This window comes from Phocoena phocoena, chromosome 16 (assembly GCF_963924675.1).
Source record: "Phocoena phocoena chromosome 16, mPhoPho1.1, whole genome shotgun sequence".
NCBI lineage: Eukaryota > Metazoa > Chordata > Mammalia > Artiodactyla > Phocoenidae > Phocoena > Phocoena phocoena.
Genome location: NC_089234.1, coordinates 33,427,784 through 33,453,823, shown reverse-complemented (window position 1 = coordinate 33,453,823; position 26,040 = coordinate 33,427,784). Strand labels below are relative to the sequence as shown.

The 26,040-nt window shown below is 44.5% G+C and overlaps 1 protein-coding gene across 2 annotated transcripts in view; it reads right to left on the bottom strand.

Annotated features, from left to right (window-relative positions):
• Nucleotides 1-13,586: 13,586 nt before the first annotated feature.
• Nucleotides 13,587-26,040, bottom strand: part of MYOF (myoferlin) — a 157,710-nt gene continuing 145,256 nt past the window's right edge. For both annotated transcript variants that reach the window (XM_065893870.1, XM_065893871.1), the window contains 6 exons: nt 23,710-23,851; nt 21,270-21,369; nt 17,684-17,874; nt 15,606-15,715; nt 15,086-15,233; nt 13,587-14,147 (listed from right to left, as the gene is read on the bottom strand). In XM_065893870.1, coding sequence (XP_065749942.1) covers nt 14,109-14,147; nt 15,086-15,233; nt 15,606-15,715; nt 17,684-17,874; nt 21,270-21,369; nt 23,710-23,851 — 730 coding nt within the window. In that variant the 3' untranslated portion in view covers nt 13,587-14,108. The remainder of the gene's footprint in view (nt 14,148-15,085; nt 15,234-15,605; nt 15,716-17,683; nt 17,875-21,269; nt 21,370-23,709; nt 23,852-26,040) is intronic.

The following is a 26,040-nucleotide window of genomic DNA, read 5'->3' as shown; positions in this document are numbered from 1 at the left end:
CTTTGTATTTCTGCAGTGTCTGTTGTAACTTCTCCTTTTTCATTTCTAATTTTATTGATTTGAATCCTCTCCCTCTTGATGAGTCTGGCTAGTGTTTTATCAATTTTGTTTATCTTCTCAAAGAGCCAGCTTTTGGTTTTATTGATCTTTGCAATTGTTTCCTTTGTTTCTATTGCATTTATTTCTGCTCTGGTCTTTATGATTTCTTTCCTTCTGCTAACTTTGGGCTTTCCTTGTTCTTCTTTCTCTAGTTCCTTTAGGTGTAAGGTTAGATTGTTTATTTGAGATGTTTCTTATTTCTTGAGGTAGGCTTGTATTGCTATAAACTTCCCTCTTAGAACTGCTTTTGCTGAATCCCATAGGTTTTGGATTGTCATGTTTTCATTGTCATTTGTCTCTAGGTGTTTTTTGATTTCCTCTTTGATTTCTTCAGTGATCTCTTGGCTATTTAGTAACGTATTGTTTAGCCTCCGTGTGTTTCTGTTTTTTACGTTTTTTTCCCTGTAATTCATTTCTAATCTCGTAGCGTTGTGGTCAGAAAAGATGCTTGATGTGATTTCAGTTCTCTTAAATTTACTGAGGCTTGATTTGTGACCCAATATGTGATCTATCCTGGAGAATGTTCCATGCACACTTGAGAAGAAAGTGTAATCTGGTGTTTTTGGATGGAATGTCCTATAAATATCAATTAAATCTATCTGGTCTATTGTGTCATTTAAAGCTTCTGTTTCCTTATTTATTTTCATTTTGGATGATCTGTCCATTGGTGTAAGTGAGGTGTTAAAGTCTCCCACTATCATTGTGTTACTGTCAATTTCCTGTTTTATAGCTGTTAGCAGTTGCCTTATGTATTGAGGTGCTCCTGTGTTGGGTGCATATATATTTATAATTGTTATATCTTCTTCTTGGATTGATCCCTTGATCATTATGTACTGTCCTTCCTTGTCTCTTGTAACATTCTTTATTTTAAAGTCTATTTTATCTGAGTATTGCTATTCCAGCTTTCTTTTGATTTCCATTTGCATGGAATATCTTTTTCCATCCCCTCACTTTCAGTCTGTATGTGTCCCTATCTCTTGTAGACAGCCTATATATGGGTCTTGTTTTTGTATCCATTCAGTGAGCCTTTTTCTTTTGGTTGGAGCATTTAATCCATTCACATTTAAGGTAATTATCGATATGTATGTTCCTATTGCCATTTTCTTAATTGTTTTGGGTTAGTTTTTGTAGGTCCTTTTCTTCTCTTGTGTTTCCCACTTAGAGAAGTTCCTTTAGCATTTATTGTAGAGCTGGTTTGGTGGTGCTGAATTCTCTTAGCTTTTGCTTGTCTGTAAAGCTTTTGATTTCTCCATCGAATCTGAATGAGATCCTTGCCAGGTAGAGTAATCTTGGTTGTAGCCTCTTCCCTTTCATCGCTTTAACTATATTGTGCCAGTCCCTTCTGGCTTGTAGAGTTTCTGCTGAGAAATCAGCTGTTAACCTTATGGGAGTTCCCTTGTATGTTGTCGTTTTTCCCTTGCTGCTTTCAATAATTTTTCTTTGTCTTTAATTTTTGCCAGTTTGATTACTGTGTGTCTCGGCATGTTTCTCCTTGGTTTATCCTGCATGGGACTGTCTGCGCTTCCTGGACTTGGGTGGCTATTTCCTTTCCCATGTTAGGGAAGTTTTCGACTATAATCTCTTCAAATATTTTCTCGGGTCCTTTCTCTCTCTCTTCTCCTTCTGGGACCCCTATAATGTGAATGTTGTTACGTTTAATGTTGTCCCAGAGGTCTCTTAGGCTGTCTTCATTTCTTTTCATTCTTTTTCCTTTATTCTGTTCCACAGCAGTGAATTCCACCATTCTGTCTTCCAGATCACTTATCCGTTCTTCTGCCTCAGTTATACTGCTATTGATTCCTTCTAGTGTAGTTTTCATTTCAGTTATTGTATTTTTCATCTCTGTTTGTTTGTTCTTTAATTCTTCTAGATTTTTGTTAAACATTTCTTGCATCTTCTCGATCTTTGCCTCCATTCTTTTTCCGAGGTCCTGGATCATCTTCACTATCATTATTCTGAATTCTTTTTCTGGAAGGTTGCCTATCTCTACTTCATTTAGTTGTTTTTCTGGGGTTTTATCTTGTTCCTTCATCTGGTACATGGTCCTCTGCCTTTTCATTTTGTCTGTCTTTCTGTGAATGTGGTTTTCATTCCACAGACTGCAGGATTGTAGCTCTTCTTGCTTCTGCTGTCTACCCTCTGGTGGATAAGGCTATCTAAGAGGCCTGTGCAAACTACCTAATGGGAGGGACTGGTGGTGAGTAGAGCTGGCTGTTGCTCTGGTGGGCAGAGCTCAGTAAAACTTTAATCCTCTTGTCTGCTGATGGGTGGGGCTGCGTTCCCTCCCTGTTGGTTATTTGGCCTGAGGCAACACAATACTGGAGCCTACCTGGGCTCTTTGGTGGGACTAATGGCGGACTCTGGGAGGGCTCATGCCAAGGAGTACTTCCCAGAACTTCTGCCAGTGTCCTTGTCCCCACAGTGAGCCATAGCCACCCCCTGCCTCTGCAGGAGACCCTCCAGTACTGGCAGGTAGGTCTGGTTCAGTCTCCTATGGGGTCACTGCTCCTTTCCCTGGGTCCTGATGCACACACTACTTTGTGTGTGCCCTCCAAGAGTGGAGGCTTTGTTTCCCCCAGTCCTGTCAAAGTCCTGTAATCAAAACCCACTAGCCTTCGATGTCTGATTCTCTACGAATTCTTCCTCCCGTTGCCAGACCCCCAGGTTGGGAAGCCTGACCTGGGGCTCAGAACCTTCACTCCAGTGGGTGGACTTCTGTGGTGTAAGTGTTCTCCAGTTTGTGAGTCACGCACCCAGAGTTATGGGATTTGATTTTAGTGTGATTGCGCCCCTCCTACCATCTCATTGTGGCTTCTCCTTTGTCTTTGGATGTGGGGTATCTTTTTTGGGAGTTTCGGTGTCTTCCTGTCATTGATTGTTCAGCAGTTGTGATTCCGGTGCTCTCGCAAGAGGGAGTGAGAGCAAGTCCTTCTACTCTGCCATCTTGAACCAATCTCCTCCGAGCCCCTTTTTTTTTTTTTTTTTTGCAGTATGCAGGCCTCTCTCTGTTGTGGTCTCTCCCATTGCGGAGCACAGGCTCCGGACACGCAGGCTCAGCGGCCATGGCTCACGGGCCCAGCCGCTCCGCGGCATGTGGGATCCTCCCGGACCGGGGCACGAACTCTCAACCACTGCGCCACCAGGGAAGCCCCAAGCCACTTTTTAAACCTAAATAAGAGCAACTATGCTGACTCTTAGAATTGATGTATTTGTTTTTCTTCTCTTACCCTTGTTTTAACCTCCTGAAAATTTTGTTTGATTCTTCTGCTTTTCTGTTTTTTGTGAGTTAACTTAAAGCCCTTTCTTCCTCTTTCTAAAAAGAACATGAAGAAGTTTAATTTAACACTTGGTGAGGTTTAAAGATGGACTTAGATCTCAGTTTACTGGTTGGGGACTCTTGCTCAGGTTATTTTAAGCACATTGAGAGTTCTTTAGCAGAATTTACATTTTCTAAGTGAAAAATTTCCAAGTACGTGCTTTTTCTGAAGGATGTTGGAGGATTTTTCTGCCTCTCCAGACACAGAGGGGAGAGTCTGTCCTCACAGGAGGTACTCAGAGAAGACTTATGGAAGCCTTATTATTAAGTCCCGACAGCAATCCCTTCTTCTTGCACTGCTCTGGGGGGTGTCCAGCAATCAGGGCTTGGGAAAGGCACCCCATAGAGATGGAGAGTAGCTAAGGAATGTCTGTCAGGTCTGGCTTGAACCCTCTCAGACTCTGTTGGGGGTGGGGTGGGGGGGTAAATTGGTACTACATTTCAGGAAAGCAGTTGGCATTTGTCTCAAGGGTCTTAAATATGCTCCTGCCTTTTTTTTTTTTTTTTTTTTTTTTTTGCGGTACGCAGGCCTCTCACTGTTGTGGCCTCTCCCGTTGTGGAGCACAGGCTCCGGACGCGCAGGCTCAGCAGCCATGGCTCACGGGCCCAGCCACTCCGCGGCATGTGGGATCTTCCCGGATTGGGGCACGAACCCGTGTCCCCTGCATCGGCAGGCAGACTCTCAACCACTGCGCCACCAGGGAAGCCGTTCCTGCCTTTTTACTCAAGCATTTCCTCTCTAGAGATTTAACTTAAAAAAACTAATGAAAATGCATTCATTCATTCATTCAACAATGGCTGCTCTGTGTCATATACTAGGTTGGCCGAATAAAAAACACTGTCCTGCCTTTATAATGTTAACAGCTTAGTAGATCTAGAGGCTGTGAAATGCAGGCAAACATCTTTGTCCATGGTTGTTTAAAGCGCCATTACTTAAAATAGCAAAGAATTAGAAACAGTATATGTCCAATGATAGGGGATTAGTTCAAGTATAGGAGGTACATATGATGGAATTTTAAATGGCTATTATAAATCAGTTTTTTCCATGATGTGGAAAAAGTTTTATGAAATACAATTTTAAGAGAGAGAAGAAAACAAGCTATAAAACTGGGGTTGCCGTGAAGGCAAGGCCAGGGTAGTTCTGGGGATGGGATCCCAATTATATATCTTTAAAAAAGAAAAGAATGGGCTTCCCTTGTGGCGCAGTGCTTGAGAATCTGCCTGCCAATGCAGGGGACACGGGTTCGAGCCCTGGTCTGGGAAGATCCCACATGCCGCGGAGCAACTAGCCCAGTGAGCCACAACTACTGAGCCTGCACATCCGGAGCCTGTGCTCCACAACAAGAGAGGCCACCACAGTGAGAGGCCCGCGCACCGCGATGAAGAGTGGCCCCTGCTCGCCGCAACTAGAGAAAGCCCTCACACAGAAACGAAGACCCAACACAGCCAAAAATAATAAATAAATAAATTTATTTATTTTTAAAAAAAGACTAGAAGGAAGTATTGCAAAATGTTAACAGTAGTTATCTCATGATTGTGAGATTTCAGATATTTTTATGCTTCTTCTGCATTTTCCAAAGTTTCTACAATGAATATAAATGAACTTAGAAATCTTAAAAGCAATAAAGAGAAAAAGAAAATTACTAGGAGATGTGTTCAGGCCTTCTATGCTGTAGGTGTAAGGAGAGAATTATCTCCCAGATTCTTCTATCTGCAACATTCATGCCAGGATCTCCCTCCAGGGCTGACATGAGCTCTTATCAGAAATCTTCACTACACTCACTGCATGAGCCGGTGGGAGCCTGGAGTGGAAACTCTCCAAGGACATATGTGGAACTGGTGTGACTGGGAAGGCCAATTGCTTTTACTCTGGAAGTCCCCCTCTCATTCACTGGGACAAATGTGGTTTAAGATTGATATAGGTAATGGAATGAAAATTACAGTAAAAATATAGCCCTTTGGGGAGAAAGAGACAGTCGCTAAATAATTTAATTTAATCCTTAAGGTTTTGGTCCCCTAGTTTGATTTTGTTACTATTTCATCTGACCTGAATCATTAGTAGGATCTCAAGGAGTGGAAACAGCAGAGAGGATGGCTCTGGAGTCAGATTGTCCAGGTCTAAATCCTGGCTGCACCACTAACTTGCCAGTTACTTAACCTCTCTGAGCCTTCCTCATATGTAGAAGAGGAAAAACACATAAGCTACCCAACTGAGTTGGTGCAAAGATTAAATAAGACAGCCTGGACCCAGCAGCGGGTGCTGCAGCTTGTCTGCGTTGGGCTCGGGTCCCTTCTCCACCCTTCCCTGTGCTCTTCTGTACTGCAAGGGGTCACCTGTGCAAGCTCTGTTCCTTGGGCCAGGAGACTGGAGGCAGGAGGACGGAAAAGACAGGGCACCCTCCCTCTCTTGCTCTGCTTTGGGCAATGTTGCTGGCTGGCCTGCGATTTCATGGGAGGTCCCTGTTCCCACAGGGCAAGCTGCCTCCTCTCTGCTTCAGGGAGGGACCCTTTGTAATTATAGTTCCCTCTACTGAAATCCTTGATGTGGACTCAGTTTCCTGATTAGACCCTGACACTCTTCCAACCTTTGCTGGACCTGAGGTTTTGAATGGCCATGATAAACAACTTTTATACAACTTTGTTCACTGATCACCTTTGCAATGAGTTTGATTACATCAAAAAGAAGATCTCTGTGTTTAACCCCAGCACACTGTCCAATGACCCAGTCATTTTGGGAGAGGAAACAAATGTTTTAAACAAATTATATATTGGATATAAAAGAATATCTCTATAGGATATATGCAATATAAAGAATAATGATACAATGAACAGACACTCCTGTATCCAGCACCCAGTTTAAGAAAAACATCACCATTGTCTTTGGACCCTTCTGGGGATGTTTTCCTGATTCCGTCACCCCCTACTCATCCCTAAGATCTCCACCCTCTTGAGTCTGTCATCCCTTTGCTGTTTGTGGATTTACCATGTCTCTACTCCCTAAACAATATATTTAGTTTAACATGTTTTTAAGTTGTATATGAGAAACAATGCTGCAGCTAATCTCTCTCGACTTGTTCTTCCACTCAGCACTGTTCCTAGGGTTTATTCGTGTTGTCCCGTGTAGCTGCGATTCAGAATGCTTTATGGCTATTTATTCTAGAACCGCACGCACCTCAATGTGCTGTCCAATTAGTGTTCGTGGCCACAGGGATTCCTCCAGTGTTTTGGTATTTCAAACAATCTTAAATCCGTATCTAGGCACACGTGTGTGGAGGTTTCTCTAGGATCCAAACTGAGGAGCAGAGTGCCGGGTCACAGAGCAGGACAGTCACCCTTAGCAGATGCCACATTGTTTTCCACAGTGGTTTTACCAGTTGTACTCCCACCAGCTGTGTAAAAAATATACGGTGTTCACATCCCTCAAGGGTCCTTGATGTCAGACTTTTAAATCTTTTTGCCAATCTGGAGGTGGGAGAGGATATCTCCTTGTGGCTTTAATTTTTATTTTCCTCCCTATTAATGGGATGAGTTTCTTTGCATATTGGTCATTCAGATTTTCTTTCTGAGAGAAGCCTGTTTGAGGACAGCTGATCGTATTTCCCTGAACCTTGGGGTCGTGGCTGACTTGGGGCAGCTGGGGAGAGTAAGGAGGGCCTAGGAGGGAGGGAGTCCTGAAGTCCAGGGTGGAGCAGGGCAGGGGCTTGGCTGCAGTGGTGGAGACAGGCTGACAGATCTACCTACCCAGCCTGGGGCCTTGCAGTTTATTCCATGCCTTGCTTAAGGACCCCCTCCTCTAGCTACTTTGACAACAAAATGTATCTGAGTCCCACACTCGGCATTTCCGAGCGGGGCAGGAAATGTCCGAGAAGCGAGGGGGGCTTGGTAAGGGGGTCTGTGGTGAACCCGCAGGCATGTGACTCCAGCCAGTTTTTGCACTGTGAAGTATTGAGAGACCTTACAGTCGGTTGAGAAAAGCTCAAAATATGACTTTTTCATGTGAATTTTTCCAATTTTTAAACACTGGCTGCTCATTATAAAAAGCCAGTTTGGGCCAAACTGTCTGTCGGCGCTGGATTTAGTTGTCAAAAGGCCCCTTTGTGACCTGTGTTTTCGTCACAAGACAGGATTCATGTCTTGGTCAGTCAGCAGTATTACCTGTTGCCTGGGACCGGGATCCACAGGGAACAGGCAAAAACTGACTTCCTGGAGGGGGCTGTCTGAAGGGGCCTTTCATTCTCTCAGACTTTTTCTATGTGTTTGTGGTAAAAAATACGTAACATAGAACTGACCGTTTTTAGGTGTACGGCTCAGTGGCATTAAGTACTTTCACATTATTGTGTTATCCTAACCCTTCCCACAGAACTCCCTTCATCTTATAAAACTGAAACTCCGTACCCGTTAAAAACAACCTGCCCTCCCCCATCCCCTGGTCCCTGCAACCACCATTCTGTACCTCTGCCTCTATGATTCTGGCTACTCCGGGAACCTCATATAAGTGGAACCATATAGTATTGGTTCTTTTGTGTCTGGCTTATTTCACTTGGCAGGATGTCTTCAAGGTTCATCCATGTTGTAGTATGTGTCGGAATGTCCTTCCTTTTTAAGGCTGACTAATATTCCATTGTATGTATAGACCACATTTTGTTTATCCGTTCATCTGTTGATGGACACTTGAGTTGCTTATACCTTTTGGCTACTATAAATAATGCTGCTGCAAACTGGGGTGTACTAATATCTGTTTGGGTCCCTGCTTTTAATTCTTTGGGGTATATACCCAAAAGTGGAATTGCTAGATTATATGGTAATTCTATGTTCATTTTTCTGAGGAACTACCTTAGCATTTTTATCTGCTTTCTCTCATTAGGAATATGCAGTTAGAACTTGAAGGGGAAAATCAGTATCATTTTGGACAGTGGTGATTCACATCCTTTCAAAGGTGACATTTCAAAAGCAGAACACGTCTGTCACCTTCTGGCCCATATGTGTGTGGCTTTTCCTGTCCTACGATGATGATGATGATAACTAGAATATATTGAGTGCTTATTTTGTGCCAAGTTCTGTTCTAAACACTTTTGCATCTTCTAAATCATTTTATCTTTGCAAGCATTCTATGGAGATCATTGTCTCAACTTTATAGATGAGGAAACTGAGCCATGGATAAGCAGAACCATAATACAATGCAGGGATAGACAAGGTCATTTAATTCAGCGCTTACTTTCACAAATGAGGGAAAGGAGACTGGAGAGGAGATACCCAGAGTCACAGTGTTACATCGTGACCGAGCTAGGTGAGCTCACAGGCTTCCAGACGTCTGGAAGCCCCTGGCCCCATGCTCTTGCCGCCTCTAAGACAGGATTCCATCTATTCATTTTGTTTATCCCGTTGACCCAGGTGAAACCTCATCTGAGCGGCTGCCGTGCTGCACTGAAATCCAGCTGGATATTCCTGGTCCTCCTCTTGATAATTGCTGGGGCAGGACTTCACTGAAATATGTCGGGGGGAGGATTAGGGGTTTGGCTCTAGGATTTTGTGAAAACACATGGAAGTAGCACATTAATATTAGTCAGGGACTGAATGGGCCTTTTTAAGAAGTTGAGATAAATTTTGGCAAAATCAGGTTGCCCTGAGAAGCATTCAATTTACTGTGAGGGAGTCACTCAAAAAAATTACAACTTTTCTTTCTTGTTAAGTTTATTTAAATAGTAAAAATCTAGAGTCTGCATCTCCTGCAAAGTTGCACCCCTGAGGTTCCGAGCTTGACCATGCGTATGGCGGGCCTGTATTTTTCATTATGTTTCCTTACTTGTTAGGCTTTGCAGTTAGTCCGAGTTACACGTTTCTCTGGTGTTTTTCTTGAACTTCATGAACTCTGGCATTTCATTTCGGGGATGTATATCTAAGGGAAAAGCAGCCTTCCTTTGATCTTCCTTGGGACCCCATTATGTTTAACCTGAGAAAGATTAGGGAGTTGCCATTCAACGCTGAACACACACAAAACTCAGCTGCCAAGATGGTGGGTGCTTAATCTATTTACAACGTCGACTCCATCATGAACTAATTTCACATCAAGCTGACTTTGAAAGGCATTCTTTGGAATGGAATTCTCATCTGCCTTGGGAGGCTACATGCATATGGTCCAGAGTACTGAAGGCATTGACCTCACAAAGAAATCTGTTTAGCATGAAATATTTAAACTGTAGAGGGTTTTTAAACCTTGAAATCATTGTCAACGTTGGTTCCCCATCTGGTAGTCAAGTTGTACTTTCTCTGAACTGAACAGCCATTTCTGGAAAGCACCCTCACTTTCTAGCTGTGTTTGTAATAACATCTGCTCAACGGTGGTGAGACAAGTCAGTTCCAGTCTTTGGACAAACAATCCTCTGAGCCTGGGTGAACTCCAAGGGGCAAGGAGCTGCCACTCGGCCAGCACCTGGAAAACCAGACCACTCCACTCCCCTCAGCTTCCTTTCCAAAATGGGTTTCAGAACTCTGCCCATAAATAGCTCTTTAAAGTAACATGCAGGGCTAATTGTGACTTTTTCCCCCACCCTAGCCTGAACATGAGAAAGGAAGAACAAAACAAAATCAAGCGTTAGCCTGTCAAGATTTTCAGTGCCCTGTCACTCTCAAGACATTGATGGAGATTTATTTTCCTAATGAAGGCTCCAGCGTTAATGGTGGCACTTGCTAGAATCAGTTAGGACTAAGTGTTATTTAATTCACAATGAAGCGACAATCTGACTGGGCTGTGATTAGTTCCAGCTTTTAGCTATCATTTATAGGTCACCAGGCGGCTAACAACCTCAAATGAGGGACCATTATCTTTTGACAAGATGAAGTGTTTTCTGGGTGGGGATGGGAGGAGGGGGAGGGGTGCCACCCAGAAAACCCAGTTCAATATTCTCTCTGGGAATTACTCATTCCTAATAGGGCTTCGCCACCACTTACTCAAAGGAGCTACACTAGTGAATACCAGTTAGGTGTGCTGAAGGCAAAAGAGGAGAAGACTTTCCTCAAAGCCATTCATGTATCTGCTCGGCAGCTACTTGAGTGAGGCACTGTGGGAGAACGTGTTGCGGGGGGTACCTGGAAGGAAGGCTGATATTCAGCCTGCACATTGTGGTATATGGCTGTTCTAGTTTTTTACAGCTGTTCTCCATTTTGATGGGGTGAAGCATCTGTTTGGATTGGTCGGTGCCAGTGCCATAATGATGGTTAAATATCCCGAATAACAATCTTGTCTGGAACCCTTTTTCACTTTGTTGATGGTTTGCCTCGCTGTGCACTTCTTAGCTTCTTTTAACCACAGTGCTGTACCACCAGTGGGAGGGCTGTCAAGAGGAGCATGGAGCTGAGATGGTCAGGTAACGAGTGACAGTAGCAACCCAGTGTGGCTCTATGCTGATACCAAGGACAGTGTGTATCTTCTAGAACATGTGAGAACATTGTCCTGTTAATATATGAGACCACGGTGAGATCAGCCAACAGTTCTATTCTAAGCAACACAGAATCGAGGGGAGCAAGAAATGGTTCGATAATGGCAATGCTTTTGGGCATTTAGACAATGTTATACTGCAGTGGGACTGTCTTGCCATTATTGCTGAGTTGTGCACTGTTGGTGAGACTGTAAATTGCTGTAGACGCTATGGGAAAAAGTATGGAGCTTCTTCAAAAAATTAAAAATAGAGCTAACCTATGAACCAACAATTCCACTTCTGGGTATTTTTCTGAAAACAAAAACATTAATCGAAGAAGATATACACACTCCATGTTCACAGCAGCATTTTTCACAATAGCCAAGATATTGAAAGAATCTAAATGTCCATTGATGAATGAAGAAAATGTGGTATATATACACAATAGAATATTATTCAGCCATAAAAGAGTGGAATCTTGCCGTTTGTAACAACATGGAGGGACCTTGAGGGTATTATGCCAAGTGAAGTCAGGGAAAGACAAATACTGTAAGATCTCACTTATATGTGGAATCTGAAGGAAAAACAAAACAAAACACAAGCCCATAAGTACAGAGAATAGGTTAGTAGCTGCCAGAAGGGGGTGGAGGGGTGGGAGTGGGTAAAATGGGTGAAGGGAATCAAACAGTATGAACTTCCAGTTATAAAATAAATGCCATGGTAATACGTACAGCATGGTGAATATAGTTAATAATACAGCATTGCGTATTTGAAAGTTGCTAAGAGAATAGATCTTTAAAGGTCTCATCACAAGAAAAATAATTGTGTAACTATGGATGGTGTCATGTTAACTAGACTATGGTAATCATTTTGCAATATATACAAATTTGAATCATTGTGTTCTATACCTGAAACTAATGTCAGTTATTTCCCAATTTAAAAAAAAGCAAATAAATACAAATATTGAGGTGAAATTTCCAGACCCCCCAAAAAAAGTTAAGAGGAAAAGAACCCCTACTGCCTGGGTTCAAATTCCAGCTATACCATTTATTAGCTGTGTGACCTTGGACAAGTTACTTAACGTCTTTATACCTCAATTTCTTAAAAACAATTTTTTTTCCTTATTTTTTTAATTGAAGTATAGTTGATTTACAACATTGTGTTAATTACTGCTGTACACCAAAGTGATTCAGTTATGTATATATTGTGTATATATAATATTTATATATTCTTTTTTAAAATATTCTTTTCCATTATGGTTTATCATAGGATACTGAATATAGTTCTCTGTGCTATACAGTAGGACCTTGTTTACCCATTCTACATACAAAAGCTTACATCTGCTAACCCCAATCTCCCACTTCATCCCTCCCCCAACCTCCTTCCCCTTGGCAACCACCAGTCTGTTCTCTATGTCCATGATTCTGTTTCTGTCTCATAGATAGGTTCATTTGTGCCATATTTTAGATTCCACATATAAGTGATATCATATGGTATTTGTCTTTCTCTTTCTGACTTACTTCACTTAGTATGATAACCTCTGGTTGCATCCATGTTGCATTATTTCATTCTTTTTTATGGCTGAGTAGTATTCCGTTGTAAATATGTACCACATCTCCTTTATCCGTTCATCTGTCGATGGACACTTAGGTTGTTTCCATGTCTTGGCTATTGTGAATAGTGCTGCTGTGAACATAGGGGTGCGTGTATCTTTTTCAATTAGAGTTTTGTCTGAATATATGCCCAGGAGTGGGATTGCTGGATTGTATGGTAATTCTATTTTTAGTTTTCTGTTTTCATACTGTTTTCCACAGTGGCTGCACCAACTTACATTCCCACCAACAGTGCAGGAGGGTTCCCTTTTCCCCACACCCTCTCCAGCATTTGTTATTTGTAGACTTTTTAATGATGGTCATTCTGACTGGTGTGAGTTGGTGCCTCATTGTTGTTTTGATTTGCATTTCTCAAATAATTAGCGAAGTTGACCATCTTTTCATGTGCCTATTGGCCATTTGTATTTCTTCTTTGGAGAAATGTCTATTTAGGTCTTCTGCCCATTTTTGGATTGGGTTGGATTTTTTGTTGCTGTTGTTGAGTTGTATGAGCTGTTTGTATATTTTGGAAATTAAGCCCTTGTCAATCGCATCATTTGCGAATATTTTCTCCCATTGTGTGGCCTGTCTTTTCGTTTTGTTTATGGTTTCCTTTGCTGTGCAAAAGCTTTTAAATTTGATTAGGTCCCATTTGCTTATTTTTGTTTTTATTTCTATTGCCTTGGGAGACTGACCTAAGAAAACATTGGTACGATTTAAGTCAGAGAATGTTTTGCCTGTGTTCTCTTCTAGAAGTTTTACAGTGTCCTGTCTTATGTTTAAGTCTTTAAGCCATTTTGAGTTTGTTTTTGTGTATGGTGAGAGGGTGTGTTCTAACTTCATTGATTTACATGCAGTATGCCTCAATTTCTTCAAGGGCAAAATGGGATTAATGTTACCTACTACCTTTATAGGATTACCTTGAGGACTACATTAGTTAATATGTATAAAGCATTTAAAACAATGGTGTGCATGGAGTAAGTACTTTAAATAAGTGTCCGTTTCTTATATTAGCCTCAGTTTGGCCCACTGGCCAAGCTTTGGCAGCACACTGATAAGGTGTTTATAGCCAAGTGGTATGCCCTGGCATGCCACCCACTGAGACCCAGACTAGAAATTGCCTCCTTCCCAGCTTGGCCCACAGCTACAACAAACAGGTATGTGTCAGAGGCAGAATGTTTTTATTAGGGTTCATCACAGAGGAGGAATAGTCTCATGACATTTATCCATACAAAATATAACCACGGTTGCAGGCATAAATAAAAATTCCTCCACCTATTCTAACTACTTGATAATGCAGAGTCCTTTTCTGTTGACTACAGATAAAGAAGTATATGCAGTCGAGATGTAGAAATTTTCAAATTTGATTTCAGCAATTTCCAAAAATTGAATTACAGAACTAGGACACAGACAAAAAAGATGATTTTTAAATGGAACCAGCCACCTTGCAAAATATTCTGAAAAAACATGGTTAAAACTTTTAATACTTCAAAAGATAAAAATGTTGCTTGTTGGCCTGACGTGGACTTAGAGCCTCTGGGAAGTGGTGGGCCTCGGTGAAGTAGTGTAACGTGCCCCTGGAATCTAGTCTCAGACACAAACAAAATCCCTCTCTGTTTTGATCTGTAAACAGAGACAGGATTCCCTCATTGCTGGATGACTCTGGAAAAGAAGCCCTTGCTCCCATTATGCATTTGGCCTCACAATCTTCATTGACAGATAGTTCTGAAAAGGAAACAGAAAGAGGGCCATGTATGTATATAAATTAGGGATTCTCAGTCTCGGTACTATTGACATTTAGGACCAGATGATTCTTGTTGGAGACTGTCCTGTGCATTGCAGGATGTTTAGCAGCATCCTTGGCCTCTACCCGCTAGATTCCAGTAGCCCTGCCAGTCATAAATGGGAGTCAAACGGGAGGTTCGTCAGTGTGCCTGGAAGTGCCTTCATTCCTCCATTCGAGGAATTTGTTGAGATAAGAAGTATATGAAGTCGAGATGCAGAAATTTTCAAATTCGATTTCAGCAATGAAGGCACTTCTAGGCACACTGACAAACCTCCCCTTTGGACTCCCATTTATGACTGTGGAGATTAAGGGAGATTTGAGGGGGAGGTTATGTAATGTGGCCCTTAAAGAATGAGGGAGGTTTTAATAGACAAAACATGGGCAAAGGAACAGCCCTGGCAAAGGCATCTTGGCAGGTAAGGGCAATACTTGTCTGGGGAGGCCAGCTCTCTAGTCTGGGTGGAGTTCAAGGTTTGTGTAGGCCCATAATGGGCCCAGGATCTGTGAAAATGGCAGGAGTTAGGATGCAGGATGGTTTGGAACAAGAGAGTCTGGAGGCAGGAAGATCCGTCAGAAATGCTGGCTGTGGTTTAGACACACGTTCATAAAGGCCTAAGGGATTGCTCCTAGAATTCCTGAGACCAAAGTTTTTTTTTTTTTTCAGACCGTGAGGTTCTGCCTGTAATTCATGAAACTGTGAGAATGTAATCCTTATCACAGGACACAGTACTCTAAATTTTCCAAAGGTTGACGGGTTGTAACACCACAACTGCTACATAGGTCATTTTACCCGATGGCAAAGAAGGCAAGTACCAAGTGAGATGACCAGCCATAATTCACACCCAAAGAGCCAAGACAAGAGGCCAGGGGCTCATACCGGTAAGGAGTAGAGGAGCACGGCCACGAAAAGCAGCACGATCAGCAGGACCAGCAGGCCGACGATGACCCACTTAAACCGCCGCCACACGATGAACCTCATGGTCTTGCATGGGTTGCTGAACCAGAGGAAGGAAGTTTCCGGCCGGCTGCATTGCAAAGAAATGGTTTTACCTACCCAACTCAGGAGGGACAGATATTTTATACCTCCGAGCATAATAGTTTAAAGAATGATTAACAACATTTTATAAAGTCAAGAAAAGATATTATTCCCCTTAGTTGGCTGAGAGAGCCTTTAACCTTTTATGGCTTTCTAAGATGCCGAAGACACACTGGACTCTGGTTTCATGGGAAGGAGAATGGTTAAGATGAAGCCAGATCACCAGCCTCTCCCTCCCCCATCTCCCTTGTTCAGTACAAAATTCAGACAACAGCTAATCCATTGCATTAAGGCAACTGGAAGGGGGGGGGGGCTTTCAGACTGCAGGTGTTTGGGGATCAGAACAAAGAGGGTCTCTCACTTTGGTGGGTCCAGCTTGGGGTTCATGTTGGGTTCATCCCGTCCCTTCCCGGCTGGCCTCTCGTCAGCCTCCTTCTCGTTGAGGACTTCCAACGTCATCTCCACTTTCCCCTTCAGTAAAGCAGAACAGGTTAAACACATGACATCACGTTTCACAAATATTTTCACTTCGACCCAAGGAGTATTCCCCGAGCAATGATTTTTATTCTTGTAAAACAATCCTTAGATTGCCTTAAATGTTCCTCAGGAGATTTCATCACATTTCCTCTTCCATGTGTTTCTGAACCGACTCCTTGTGGGAAACTGAGAGGACAAATTGCTTTCCCTCCTCCCTGCTTTTCAGTCTCTGGATCCCCATCATTCTAACTTTCCCACATCTGTCTCCTTGCCTGCTCACATACCTCCCTTTGTAACTTTACTTGGACCCGGAATAACCTGAAGACGGCTGATAACAATAGCTAACTTTTTTTTTTTAATTTATTTATTTTTGGCTGCATTGGGTCTTCATTGTTGGTTCTTCGTTGCTGCGCGTAGGCTTTCTCTAGTTGAGGCGAGCGGGGGCTACTCTTCGTTGTGGTTCGTGGGCATCTCATTGCGGTGGCTTCTCTTGTTGCAGGGCTCGGACTCTAGGCGCATGGGCTTCAGTAGTTGTGGTACGTGGGCTCAGTTGTTGTGGCTCACGGGCTCGGACTCTAGGCGCACGGGCTTCAGTAGTTGTGGTACGTGGGCTCAGTTGTTGTGGCTCACGGGCTTAGCTGCTCTGCAGCCTGTGGGATCTTCCTGGGCCAGGGCTCGAACCCGCGTCCCCTGTATTTGCAGGCGGATTCTCAACCACTGCGCCCCCAGGCAAGTCCCACAATAGCTAACATTGACTGAGCATTAAGTGTGGGCTCCAAGAGAGCCATCATGCTCCCTTTGGTACCCCCACTGCGTGGAGCAGTGTTGGCACTTAGTGGGCACTCGATGTACACTAGCTGAAGAAATGCATGAGTGAGTGAATGAATGAATGAATGCTGCCTCCCTGTTCACAGGTTCCTGGCTGGTGCACTGGGCACCGCGTAAACCTTACAATTTGAGAGCTTCCGACCCTGACGCTCATTTAGGCGATGGAGCAGAGATGCCTCCTCTGTCGGCGAGTCAAAGGTGGGTGTCTGACTATGGCAAGGTGGTCCTTCTTTCTAAGCCTGTTCTTCGAATCTATAAAATGTAGGTAATGGCTGCTTTGTGGGTTTATCCGCAGAACTAAATGAGGTTATGTACAAACTACCCTCTAGCGGCAGGACGCTTATAAGTGTTTTCCTGTGCCAGGGGTAGAGGAAGTGATGGACTGCAAAGGGCACAACAGAACTTTTGGGGTAATGGGAATGTTCTGGATCTTGATTATGGTGGTGGTTTCATGAGCATATACATCTGTCAAAATTCATCAAATTGTGCACCTTAATTGTACTTTAAGTGGGTGCAGTTTATGTAAATTATACCTCAAAGTTGTTTTAAAAAACAAGATTATGAACATAAGGCATTTAGTATATTGTCCGGTTTATAATAAGTGGTGTAAAATATTATTAATAATACATAATGAATTTGTGACAGGGCATGGTAACCTGCACTTTTGCTTCTACATCAAAATTATCTTCAGTTTTCCAAATGTGCTTGTAACTTATGGCCTTCATGTTCATTGGATGTCAACACTCCCTGTTTCCTCCATCTTTAAAAAAAAAAGTTTTTTTTAAAGATGGGGACAGCTCAAATTTGAAGTTTCTTTTTCTGTACTGAATTGGACTGGAAGCTCAGCATAAATTAGCATTCCTGGTGGAGGAGAGTCCTAAAGAAATACAGTGCAACCATTTGCGTTCCCAGTTTTTTGACAATTCCAATCCCTCTATCTTCCACTCAACCCCAAACATATGCTAACAGCGTCTGCCACCTTCTCCTATAATCCCAGGTACAAACCTTTCCCCAAACTTAAACTACCACCAATTTAACCTCCCTTATCTTATCCAGAGCAAATCTACTCATAAAGGGCAAAACTAAAGGAGAAAAGGAATAAAGGAGCCTCAACCAGGAAATACTCATACATACAGCCATCACACGGGAGCCATCTTTATCTGCATAGCACGGCCACCATCCTTTCATGGACTTCTGTTCAAAGAGAGAGGCGGTTTTCACTTTAAGGGGGTTCACGGCTTTGAGGTCAGGAATCATGTCCAAACTGCATTTCTCTGGTGATTTTGCTGGAATGATGCTGCGATGCAAATCGAGTTCCAGGAAACCTAGCCAAGGAAACATTAAACCCAAATAAATTTCAAGTGGATCAGACGTTGTTCACAAGTGAACAGAATGTACCTGTCAGAAGAGAGGTAGACCATGACTCTGAACAGGTGACAGGTGAGTTAGAGAAACGGACCCTGGTAGGCAGTTAAAATTCTTTCCAGATAGAATGAAAAGTGGCAGAAGTAGTATCTGACCACTGCTCTGCATCTCACAGAGAACAACCCATTTAATTTCTCAGAGATAGGAGCATAAACAGAGTTCTTCTGCAAACACAAAAGAATTAAACATCTCCAGCCAAAATTTCCACTGAACTTGGAATTTGCTCTTATTGGTTCCAAACTTCCCCTAACATGGTCATTTGGCTTTGGGTAAAGAAAACTGGTACTTGGAACATGGGAAGCTCCATCGAACAGTCAAGTTCAAGTTTCTCCTAGCGTAACCTCAAAAACAAGAGCTTGGGAAGGAACATTGAATTCTCAACAGAAAGCTCTCCCCAGGAACTAGGAAGCCCAGCTCAGGGTGCCTGGAGAAGCACAAGTTTTCTTCCATGATGTGAGGCATTAACTCTTTTGTCGTTAATAACTGTCTTTAACTGACTGTCTTTGGGGCTTGGGAACTCGCAGGAAACCTCTCCTTCAGAAAAAGGTATGTGTGTGTTGGGCCATGTCTGTGGACTCCAGGGACCAGAGGTGGTCTTCAACAGTGGCCGCCGGGAGTAACAGGGAGGTTGTGGCAGATTCTCTATAAACTTTTAGGCTCAGACACTGCCCTTCCTCTTACAATGCATCCACGGCCCACAAGCCTTTCTGGAACTTACACCTGCTTTTATTTTGTCTCTCCTTTTGGTGATAACTGCAACCACCTGCCCACTAGCCATTTAGAAATAAAGTCATTCTCTTTATTTGTTATCAGACTATTTCATTTAAACTCCAAGGGAAGACCCTCTACTATTCTTTATGCTAAGTTAGCACACTACTGTGGACAGGGAATGTTGCCTGTCATGCCAGTAAACAAAGAATGTTGCCCATCATCCCAGTTCTACAAGGATCAAGACTGAGGCTGTGGGGTTCCCTGGCGGTGCAGTGGTTAAGAACCCACCTGCCAATGCAGGCGACATGGGTTAGAGCCCTGGTCCAGGAAGATCCCGCGGAGCAGCTCAGCCCGTGCGCCCCAACTACTGAGCCTGCGCTCTAGAGCCCGCGAGCCACAACTACTGAGCCCGTGTGCCACAACTACTGAACCCGCATGCCTAGAGCCCGTGCTCTGCAACAAGAGAAGCCACCGCAATGAGAAGGCCGCGCACCATAGCAAAGAGTAGCCCCTGCTCACCGCAACTAGAGACAGCCCACGTGTAGCAGCAAAGACCCAACACAGCCAAAAATAAATAAATAAATGGAGAAAAAAAAAAAAAAGACTGAGGCTGTGCCCTGAGGGGAGTTCAGGATGGAGCAAGCCAGGAAGCATTCTGACCTTTGGACCTGCCTCTAGATGGTTAAGATGCATACCTAAGGAATAATTTCCATGGGCCCAGGATCCTGTATCTCCACCAACACAGAAATGCACTGAAATCATTAACTTGAGATGTCGGCTCTTTGTGATTAGCAGTAATCTTTTGATGTTTGACTAACTTTTTTGTTTTTCCAGCAAAAACCTCTTGTGTCCTGGCTCCCCCCTTACCTCTTGGGAGTCGTTCCTCAGAGCTATCTGAGAGGCTGTCTCCTGCGCCGTAGTCCTCAGTAAGGTCCCCAAACTCACAACTTTTAGGCTGTACGTTTTTCTTCAGCCAACACTTTCACACTCATTTGTTTGTTCAACTCTTATTAAGAACCAGCTAAGTCAAAGGCACCGCACTCAGTGTCGTAAAGGGTAGAGGGATGAACAAGACACAGCCATTGGCCGCTGTGGGCTTTTCCTCTGCCAGGAAAGATGCTCTGGAAGCAGGGAGGTGAGCTAGGGGCTTCTGTAACAGCTGGCTACGAGAAAGTGAGGTCTGAACTGGCAAGTGGCAGAGATCATAAAAATAAGAAAATAAACGTGCATGATAAAGCAGGTTACATGGTTTAGGAAAGTGGTAGGAAAGGAGAGGAGGACCCACAGAGGACTCTGGGTGCTTCTGCCTAGGTGGCTGGGAGAGGCTGTGAACAGCAAAAGCGGTTCATGAGGTGAGCAGGTATGAGGTCAGGGAAGAAAGGCTGAGTTTGGTCTTAGTCACGATAAATTTGAGGTGCCAGCCGAACACAAAGGTAAAAGTTTCTGGTGGGAAATGGGGAATAATCATCGTGAGAGTTGCTTTTTTTCAAACTGAGATATAATTGACATAGAGCACTGTGTACGTTTAAGGTGTACAATGTGTTGATTTGATACATTGCATGTTGCAGTATGAGTCATCATATTTCTTGTTACTATGTGGCAGGCATGGTGGGCAGTCAGGCTACACCTCTAGGTCTAGGAGTTTTACCTCGTTGAAAGTGAGAGTTGAAGCTTTACCTTCAACAGAGGTGAGGGCTGGTAAGTCACTGAGGGAGCCTGGGGAAGAGCCGCAAAACCCCAGGGAGGGCAAAGGCCTGTATTTAAAGAAGAAGAGGGGGACTTCCCTGGTGGTGCAGTGGTTTAGAATCCGCCTGCCAATGCAGGGAACTTGGGTTCGAGCCCTGGTCCGGGAAGATCCCACATATTGCGGAGCAACTAAGCCCGTGCGCCACAGCTACTGAGCCTGCGCTCTAGAGCTCACACACCGCAACGAAGAGTAGCCCCCACTCACCGCAACTAGAGAAAGCCCGCGTGCAGCAACAAAGACCCAACGCAGCCAAAAATAAATAAGTAAAATAAATAAATTTTTTAAAAAAAAAGAGGAAGAAGAAGAAACAGAGCAGGCCAATGAGACACCCAAGGCCTGGGAGAGAGAAATAAGCAGACTGTGCTTTGGGGGGACCAGGGTGTATGCCAGGAAATGGAGGGGCTAGGCCGGGGTGTTTTAACAAGGGCCTTTTACCCCAGAGAAGGGCGGGGCATCAGGGGACTGCAGTGACCGCTGAGAGCAGCGTGGAGGAGGAGGGAGCCAATTCTGAGGTGCTGAGAGCAGGGGGAGAGGTTTGGAAGTGGAGGTAAGGCTGTGGCATCCCTGAAAACAAAATCTGTGTCTTCCTAGCAAGAGAGGAGCTGGTGCAAAGGCCCTGGGAGTGGCTGGGGCCCGCAGCGCCCAGTCACTGTGCCCACTTCTCAGAGGACCTGGGGCAGCGGATGGGCAGGCCACCCCGCTCCGAGGACATCCAGGCAGGGGGTGGGACCCCACCCCACAGTATTGGAGAGTTAAATAATTGATCCCAAGTTTTAATTGCTTTTACTAATATCAAGCACAATTTCTTAGAAAAAAGTATCCAAAGGTAAGCCTTACCCAAGTAGTCATCCAGAGAAAACTTGTCATTATCCCATATCTGAATGATCAGTTTGGGTGGGACCCGAAATTCAGTTTGGTCCTTACTCCAGAAATGCTCCTAAAATGCCAACAGGAACAGACAAACAAAATGACACTGATTACTGGATTCTTAACACCATCCCCTTGGGCCTCTTGAAAACTCAGCATCAAGGCATGGGTCCTCTTCTCTCCTTTGCATCCCCACCCGAAACCCCGCCCTTTGGCCTACCCCTCTACCCCAGGTGGACATAAGGCAATTGGGCTCCCCAGGAAATCTCAGGACTACCAGCTGGGTGACAAAAAGGTTGTCCCAGGCGATCCCCAAACAGAAGGTTTCCTGCCATGTTCCTATCAGTGTGACTTCCTGCTGCCACTCCTGCGGTTTGGAGAGTGATGACGTCTCGTGCCCTAAAGACTGCAGCCTGCCTACTTGATCCTCCCAAAGCCAAGCCATCCCAGGCCAGACCGAAATATCCCCTGCGGAGGAGTTACTTCCGCTCAGCGACCTCCCCGACCCCCCAAGGACGTCCGAGCACACTCATTTCACACGGAGGTGAGGAGATGGGGGCCCACATTTCACTCTTTTGTTCGTGCAGATTTAAAATGTCCTGGCGTTTCTGGCTTTTGAAAAATATTGCTGGGTTTTATATACCGTGGTCATCTAAGACCCTCAGATCCAGATCCCTCAGCCTAGACTCAGGTGGGGAGAGGATGGGATAAGTGTCCTCTAGGTTCTCACCTGGTGTCGCTGCTTCTGCCCAGACGGTATTAGCCCAGGATAATAATGACATCCCCACAGCCTGATTACACCTAAGTTCCTCTGGCCCCAAAAGAAAGGGAAATCCCCCAGTGCTTCATGAATTTGAAGGAAGGCTGTTGGATTGCTTTTCAGATGACATTCCAGGAATGGTCCCTTTCGCAGGGCTCAGAGGGCCTGGCTTGGAGGGGCTGAGAAGCCCACTCTGCTGCTGTCTGGCCCTACTCGGCTGTCCTGTGTGGGGTCATGCTCCAAGGACTACTCAGGATGCTAAGAGGTCCAGCTCTAGATGTGAGTAAATAGGAAAGGTAACTTTATTACCTGAAGGTCTACCTGACCCCAAATCCCTCGCTTTCCCCCCGGTCTGTCTCATTATCTGAAAGTGTGCATGGTTCAACAGCAGGATGAGCCTGGATGTCTCTAGAAAGTGCCCTTTGAAGGCCTTCATCTCACCTGGACAGGGAAAGTGCTCACTAGAGCATCAGCACTGAGTAGGGCCAGCAGGAGGTGGGGCCTGGCCAGATGGGACGTGAGGCAGGTATATTCTGATCAGGTGTAGGATGAGGAGGTGACCAGGCAGAGCTAGGAAGAGTTTATAGAATATGGCAGGAGGGGGTGGGGAAGGGAGAAATGGGACAAGGGCCTGTAATAGACATCTGTTGTTATTACCTACCCAGGTTTTAGGCCCCCCTTTTTGGATGAAAGCACCAGATTTTCCTTAGAGATTCCCTTCCCCCAGTCCACGCAATCTGGGGAGAAGTGACTTTACCCCTAACTCCACAATCTTGCCAATCTGAGCGCTGCATCCCTGGGCGACCCTGGTTCAGAGATGGACACATGGCCTCAAACAGGCAGACACTGGGGCCCAATTCCAGAACTCTGGTTGGTGCCTTTGGGGATTCGTTCCCTTCTCTCTGCTGAGGTGGCCGAGAGGGCAAGATACAAGCTGGGGCTGCTGGCGGCCACCTTGTGCTCACCAGGGAGTGAGGCCCATGGAAGAAGGCAGGGCAGAGGGGTGGAGAAGGTGAGAGCAGTTTCGAAAGACATCAGTTCAACCCAGGCTCCAGGCGTTCCTTAAGCCAGCCAACCCTGGACTTTTTAGTAATGTGAACCAGTAAATCACTTTTCTTGGTTTAAGCCAGTTTGAGTCGGGTTCTGTAACTGAGAGTCTTATTAATTACCACCAGGAGGGCCCTGAACCCTCACGGAAGTGCTCCCGAAGGAGGGCAGGCAGATGCTTAAGTTTAATAAGGAAGGTAAGGGGGATATTTCGCCTACATTAATATTTTGCCTCTGGTTAATTAGTGCAACAGTTCTGCTTATCAGGGGAAGAAATCAGTCTCCCTGTGACATAAACATGTACTTAGGTTGTTGAATGTATTGACAGAAGATCCCCACTTACCAGATCCTTCCCCCTGCTGCCAACATGTTAGTGGAAGCAAAGTTGTGCTCCTTATACTTCCGTTATAACTACACAAATAACCACCACAGCTGTGTGACCCTGGGCAAGTGTCTACCCCACTGGGGTCTCAAAGTCCCCATCTGTAAAGAGGAGCCGGACCCATGACCTCCCGGACTCTGAGCAGCCCCAACCTTTTCTGAGCATCTGCATTAAGGAAGACCCACGACATCCACTCCCCACTGGCCTATTTCAGAACTCACTTTTTTAGCAACGAGACAGAGCTGTTCAGCTGGAAGGTAGTCAAAAGGGAAGACAAATCTCCAGTTAAAATTCCCTTCACCATCCAAGGACCTGTAGTGGACATCTGTTTTCTGTTTGTTTTCTTCACTGCCAGGAATCCAACTGAAAAGCAGAAGCAAACAGACTTAGCTACATGTGATTGACAAGTAATCTAGCCGCAAAATTGCGCAGTGATTAGAGAGTGAAGGGCAGGAGAATTAATGCACTTCTCTTGGGCAGGTTCCAGTTATCTATGGAGCTGGGGGGGGGTGATTTATGAAGGGGAGGCACTCTGTTGCATCCAACACACGTGGTAGCCAAATAAAATATAATTCCTCTCAAACCAAAGCAGGAAACCCTTTAGACTTCAGTTAACAGGGATAAGGTGAAATTTTCTGGAAAATATCAACAATTTAGCTTCTATTTTGAGACTGGTGAAGCTTGCTGGCTATGTTTTTAGTCTCCCTGTAACTCATCAGTGTCTGTCATCACTGCTGCTAGGCTCAATGAATATGGGTCAGTTGAAAATTTTAGCATCTTCTTTTCCATATTTTACTTAAGCAAACAAAACAGGCACGACTCAAGTAATCTTACCACTTCATTTGTAAATTATTCTTAAATTTACTATGATCACATTAATGAGACTAGCAAGGGAGATGTAGGCTGCTATATCCATACTCCTATCTATGAAAATTCATTTCCATCAACAATTGGACATCTTAACTTTTGACATTTGGAAAGTTCCCTTTGGCCTGTGCCTGGCACACCAGCAGACCAGTTGGAGGGAGGAATGAATGAACATGTCTGGGAGGAAGTGTTATCACATCTGCCAGCTATGGGGAAGACTCCTGGTTTGGAACCAGAGGAACATGAGATTTTAGACTGAAAAAGTAGTGGAATGCATGGATCTCAACACCCACTACCCACTGGAATCAACTGGGGAGCTTTTAAAAATATTGATGCCAGGGCTTCCGTGGCGGTGCTAATGGTTAAGAATCCGCCTGCCAATGCAGGGGACACGGGTTCGAGCTCTGGTCCGGGAAGATGCCACATGCCGCAGAGCAACTAAGCCCGTGTGCCACAACTACCGAAGCCCGTGTGCCTAGAGCCTGTGCTCCGCGACGAGAGAAGCCACCACAATGAGAAGGCCGCACGCAGCAATGAAGACCCAATGCAGCCTCCTCCAAATAAAGACTGTCAGTAGGAGACAGGCCTGGCTGTGAACTTGCTCTGTCATTAACCCTCTGAGCTTCATCTCCCATCTGTACAATGAGGTTAATGATATGTGCTCCCTTCACATGGTCAACCTGAGGACAGAGTGAGAAGAGCCAGAGTGGGAAGGGGAGATCCTTAACTCATGTTAAGGATCAGCTACTATGAACCAGGTATGTAGAATGCCTTATTTTATTCTTTCCAACTGTATAACTAGCTCCATCTCACAGATGAGGAAGCTGAGGTTCAGAGGGGATGTACATCTCATACATCCAGTAATGGACAGAATTAAGTATAACTCCCAGGCCTGTCTGACTCCAAAGTCCAGGACTATTACCTGCTTCAAAGGACCATGGAGACTAGAAATTCACAAGCTAATGTTAGGTCCTATTATTAGTAGTGGTATTTTTTTTTTTTTTTTGGGTACGCAGGCCTCTCACTGTTGTGGCCTCTCCCGTCGTGGAGCACAGGCCTCCAGACGCGCAGGCTCAGCGGCCATGGCTCATGGGCCCAGCCGCTCCACGGCATGTGGGATCTTCCTGGACCGGGGCACGAACCCGTGTCCCCTGCATCGGCAGGCGGACTCTCAACCACTGCGCCACCAGGGAAGCCTCTAATAGTGGTATTGATAGCAATCAACTATACTAGTTTTACTTTTTCTAGTCAATTGACTCACCAGGTAAGCTGAGTTGAAAGATTCCTTTTGACAGTTAACTTTTAAGCTTTTGAACTAATTCACTGAAGAGAGTCCACACTCTTTGGCTGTGACCTTGGTAGCTTCAGCTTCTAACCCATCCCTAAACAGCACCATCATCCTCCCCTAGACTGCTCACCCACTGTAGCTTTTCCCTCTTTTTCATGAATCTTTTCACATTTTAATTTGAAAACAAGTTAAACAACTGCTCTAAGTGTATGCATTTGTGTACTTGTCCGTATAACTCTGTATGTAACACCCATATGCTTGAGGTGCTGAGGGTGTTATTTGTACATTATCCATCTTTTCACATACAGTAATTAGATTTCCATTCCAAATATGACATGGTACTTTAGATCTTGCTTTATTCTTGGATTACTGGAGTTATCTCTCAGTCCAGTATTGA